Source organism: Pteropus alecto, unplaced genomic scaffold (genome assembly GCF_000325575.1).
Source record: "Pteropus alecto unplaced genomic scaffold, ASM32557v1 scaffold134, whole genome shotgun sequence".
NCBI classification, from domain to species: domain Eukaryota; kingdom Metazoa; phylum Chordata; class Mammalia; order Chiroptera; family Pteropodidae; genus Pteropus; species Pteropus alecto.
The window spans coordinates 12,650,977-12,652,924 of record NW_006436283.1 but is presented as its reverse complement, the minus strand read 5'-3'; the positions used below and the strand labels follow the sequence as shown (position 1 = coordinate 12,652,924).

Sequence of the window (1,948 nt, the reverse complement as noted above, 5' to 3'; positions counted from 1 at the left end):
GCCCTGTGGCCCTCCCCGGGGGCGGCGCCCACCCGGAGCCGAACGCCCCTAAGCCCGAGGACCGGCGGAGACGCTAGGAGCCGGGGCGCTGGTGGCTCCGGGCAGAGGCCGCGGCCAGAAGATGCCTGTCCGCAGGGGCCACGTCGCGCCCCAAAACACTTACCTGGACACCATTATCCGCAAGTTCGAAGGCCAGAGTGAGTGTGTGCGTTGGGGTGGGGTGGGGGGAAGATCCAGAGTCCTGGTTCGGTGGCAGGAGTAGCCAGATCCCTTTGCTAACTTCTAATGAAGCAGGGTGTGGGGTACAGGATGCTGAATGCAAAATCCTTTAATGCCCCCAACACCTTCTCTAGCGGGCCGCACTTACCTCAGATGCCTGCCTTCTTCTCTACTGGAGAGCAAGTGGCAGAGCACAACCCCACCCTCCACTCCTGTGTTATTTTCTCAAGCCCTGACATCGCCTTCTATAACTGCCCCATTCCCCGCTCTAAATGCCCACCTCCCCGCCCCCCCCACACACACTTCCTCCAAAGGTTTCCTCGACTTTTTCCTTTTCACCTCCTGACTCTGAACACCCCGGTCTTTCTAGGAACTCTCCCTATGCCTGACTCCCATCTGGTCACATCCCTGCTCCCCGCTCCTGACCCCCCTCACAGTCTCCAAGAAGCCTTAGGCCTCCCTTTCGCTTGGCTGACTGCATTACTGCCCTGGCCTCCCCACGATACCCAGGACTGACTTCCCCTCCACCATTTCTCTGGTCACTGTCCTGATTCCTCCCTCCTGACTACCCCTCATTACTCTCAGGAGTCTCATGACCTTCCCCTATGACTCCGGCCTCCTTCGTTTTTTCCACCCTCCCTAGATCTGACCTCCCCCTGCCTCATTCTGGTCACTGCTCTGCTCTAGATCCCCCCTCACTGCTACCAAGAGTCCTTATAATTGTTCCCTCCCTGCCACCCAATTCTGTTTGCCATGGGCTTCCCCCGACCCCCTTCCACCCCAGGTCGAAAGTTCCTGATCGCCAATGCTCAGATGGAGAACTGCGCCATCATTTACTGCAACGATGGTTTCTGTGAACTCTTTGGCTACTCCCGAGTGGAGGTGATGCAGCAACCGTGCACCTGTGACTTCCTCACAGGCCCCAACACCCCACGCAGTGCCATATCCCGCCTGGCGCAGGCCCTGCTGGGGGCCAAGGAGTGCAAGGTGGACATCCTCTACTACCGCAAGGATGGTGAGGTGCCCTCGGGCCACGGGTTGTGTAGGGCAGGCTTGGCCTCTCTCTTGTCCTGCCAGAATGGTCATGGGGAGGGTACTGATCCCGGGACCAAGGGTCTCTGGATAAATCCTATCTCCTCTCTAGGCCTCAGTTTCCTCATCTGTGTGGGGGAAGTCATGGGCATTGGATATGATGCTTTCTGAGGTCCTTTTCAGAGGCTGGACACCAGGCCAAGCTACTGACTTGTCCTAGTCCCGGGCAAGGCCTCCCATTCCACTATCCCTCCCCCAGTCTCCTGGCTGTCTACTCTGTCACTGTCAGCCCCAGCTGTCAGGCAGCTGGAACGGAAATTAACCTTTCCTCGTCTCTGTCTGCTCTGGGGATTAGGGGAGGAGTCACCCCCTCAAGGCCTCTCTGGCCAGGCAAGGCATGGGGGCTGCTGGATGGAAAAGAGGGGTGGGTCTGGCTCACCCCACTCTGGCTTCTTGGAGAGAGAGGGTCTGGAGTTTGGCTTGACCTGGAGGCTCAACCAATTTGGGATGTCACTGCCAGCCCAAGTTTACTGCAAGCTGAACAGAAGCATAGGGCAGAGGTTGATGATAAATAAAGACTTCTGCAGCCCTTTGAGACCCTTCACCCAGGACCTCTCTGAGTCTCCACTGGATGAGGGGTGGGAGGAGATGGGTGGGAACTAGGATCCTGAAAGTCCCTTTGAAATTACCTGGATCA

The 1,948-nt window shown here is 57.8% G+C and overlaps 1 protein-coding gene across 1 annotated transcript in view; it reads left to right on the top strand.

Moving 5' to 3' along the window:
* Positions 1 to 121: 121 nt before the first annotated feature.
* The window catches only part of KCNH6 (potassium voltage-gated channel subfamily H member 6), a 20,918-nt gene continuing 19,091 nt past the window's right edge, over positions 122 to 1,948 (top strand). Inside the window, exons 1-2 of the mRNA XM_006912430.1 lie at positions 122 to 197; positions 1,004 to 1,234. Of these exons, the coding sequence (XP_006912492.1) occupies positions 122 to 197; positions 1,004 to 1,234 (307 nt within the window). The remainder of the gene's footprint in view (positions 198 to 1,003; positions 1,235 to 1,948) is intronic.